Raw genomic sequence first — 2,500 nt, forward strand, 5'->3', positions numbered from 1 at the left:
AGGTGTATCACTTCAGTAGCAAGCTTATTATGAAGCACCCGGGTTCGCGTGGCGCCTTCACCTGGCATCAAGACTATGGGTAAGATGCTTATTGGTCATTGATGAGGAAGTTAGTGAATGAGGAATGGCTGGTTAATGTGCGTGTGTGTGTGTGTGTGTGTGTGTGTGTGTGTGTGTGTGTGTGTGTGTGTGTGTGTGTGTGTGTGTGTGTGTGTGTGTGTGTGTGTGTGTGTGTGTGTAAATATGATGTACGAGAAAAATAGTAATTGGACATATATCATGTTGGTCAGTGGTAATAAAAGATATACAGCCTGGTGAATAATCAGTATTTTAGAATTTGGTACATGAAATAAATCTTGTATAATAAATGTTAGATAACATAGAACCTGGTGACTAATTATTACTTCCCTTTGAATACTTTTACACATGATTAGATAGTGAACAATGATGCTAATTAAACCTGACGTCCTTACTATAATCTGACATAATTAGCACAGTTATTGACTCATTTTAACCATTACAACCAAAATCAAAGATCTAACACACTATAGGCTACTATAACACTGGTATTAAATATATCATAATTCGTTCCGTTTCATTATACCATTACAACCACAATCCAACATATACACCTCTACATCTATATCATATCAAAACTGTAAATCTTGTCAGAAACATCACTGCCACGATTTAACAATATCCACAGAAACTGCAGTCCGACATCGCTATTACTGCTGTGTGTTCTAGTCATAGTATGTCTAATTTCAGGAAAGCAATTTCTGGCTCCTTATCCTGGAGTCTAGAGTATTCGTCAAGTCTCATCTTCATGCTTATCAGCTGGCACTTAATACTTATGAGTACAAATATCTTCTTCTTTTTCATTGGTTTTAATGAAATTTGGTGCCATCAACCCTATTTCCTTTTCCTCGAAAGAGACTTGGGAATTAGAGGCCTCCAAAATCCAGAGCTAATCTTTTTCTTTCCTGAGGTTCGATACAGGATAATACCCATACGATCTTCCTACCAGTACAATCTCATCAAACCCTTACAGTCTAACAAGCTATCCCTCTACAGGTACTTCTACACCTGGGGCTACATTTACCCAGACAGTGCCTCGGTATTCATCGCTTTGGACGAATGCACGAAGGAGACAGGCTGCTTGCAGATCATTAAGGGCTCTCACCACATGGGGAGGATCAACCACTTCGTTACTGGAAAAATGCTCCAGGCAGATCCGGAAATTGTGGCAGAGGTGAGACGGCGAATGGTTTGAAAATGGTTGGTTCGAAGGCAGACGAAAAAAAAAACGGATTAACTTGGCATAGGTTAAAGAACAAGATAAACTGGGTTGGGATCTATAGACCAAAAAAGTTCTTATAAACCAAAGGAAGTTCTAAAGACCAAAATAAATTCTACAGACCAAATTGGACTCTAAAAACCAAATTGATTTTGAAGACTAAACTTGCATTAATATCCCTGACGAAATGACCATAGACCGAAAAGGAATTTATAGACGAAATCAGAATCCATGGACCAAACAAGAGGTTACAGGCCATAAAGGGAAAGCAGGCTTAGGAATTGTGGCTGAGGGGGGACAATTTTTAAAGATAATTGGTTTGAAAATGGAGCAAAAATAGAGTAAATTGTATGGATCAAAGAAAACAAAGGAACTAGCAAACTATACAACGAAAAATGTCAAAATTGGTCTCTAAATGAAGGTGTTTGTGTGTTTGTGTATGGTTTGTGGATTAGTGATAGGATGATTACACATACAAATAAAAACACACAGTTATACACATGTAAACACAGTCCTAGCACACACACACACACACACACACACACACACACACACACACACACACACACACACACACACACACACACACACACCTAAACAACTAAATAAACTTACTGTCAGCGAATATACATAGACAGGACACAAACACAAACATTCCGACAAACATCCAAATATTCCGGCAGTTTCACGAATCAGTCCCCTCCCATCCAGAGAGGCCCAGCTGACCCAAACCCTTCCTTGCAGGCTAAGAAACGTTTGGAAGTCATAGACGTCGAAATGAAACCTGGTGACGCCATATACTTCAGCGGAAACCTCCTACATTGCTCTCTTCCCAACGTTTCCAATAAGCCTCGTTGGTCCTACGTCATTGCTTACAACCAACGTCACAATCAGACGTACATGAAACCAGACCACCCTTTGTACACGCCGCATCCGGGATACATTCCTCTCAAGAAGGTCGGTTGATGGGGTGGCGGCTGTGATTTGGCTGCCGATCTAATTCTTTTTTTTTTTTTTTTTTTTTTTTTAGGGGGGGCGGTGTAGGGGTGTGCGTTTTTTTATACACACACACACATACACACACGTGTGTGTGTGTGTACTTATATATATATATATATATATATATATATATTTATTTATTTATTTATTTATTTATATATGTATGTATGTATATATATACAAACACACACACGCACACACACA

General features: G+C 39.0%; 1 protein-coding gene across 1 annotated transcript in view; it reads left to right on the forward strand.

Moving 5' to 3' along the window:
• Positions 1-2,500, forward strand: part of LOC119597879 (1-deoxypentalenic acid 11-beta-hydroxylase-like) — a 9,658-nt gene that overhangs the window by 4,155 nt on the left and 3,003 nt on the right. The window contains exons 4-6 of the mRNA XM_037947538.1: positions 1-79; positions 1,075-1,252; positions 2,042-2,254. The exon at positions 1-79 is cut by the window's left edge and continues 16 nt beyond it. Of these exons, the coding sequence (XP_037803466.1) occupies positions 1-79; positions 1,075-1,252; positions 2,042-2,254 (470 nt within the window). The remainder of the gene's footprint in view (positions 80-1,074; positions 1,253-2,041; positions 2,255-2,500) is intronic.

The sequence above is a fragment of the Penaeus monodon genome, chromosome 40, assembly GCF_015228065.2.
Source record: "Penaeus monodon isolate SGIC_2016 chromosome 40, NSTDA_Pmon_1, whole genome shotgun sequence".
Taxonomy (NCBI): Eukaryota; Metazoa; Arthropoda; class Malacostraca; order Decapoda; family Penaeidae; genus Penaeus; species Penaeus monodon.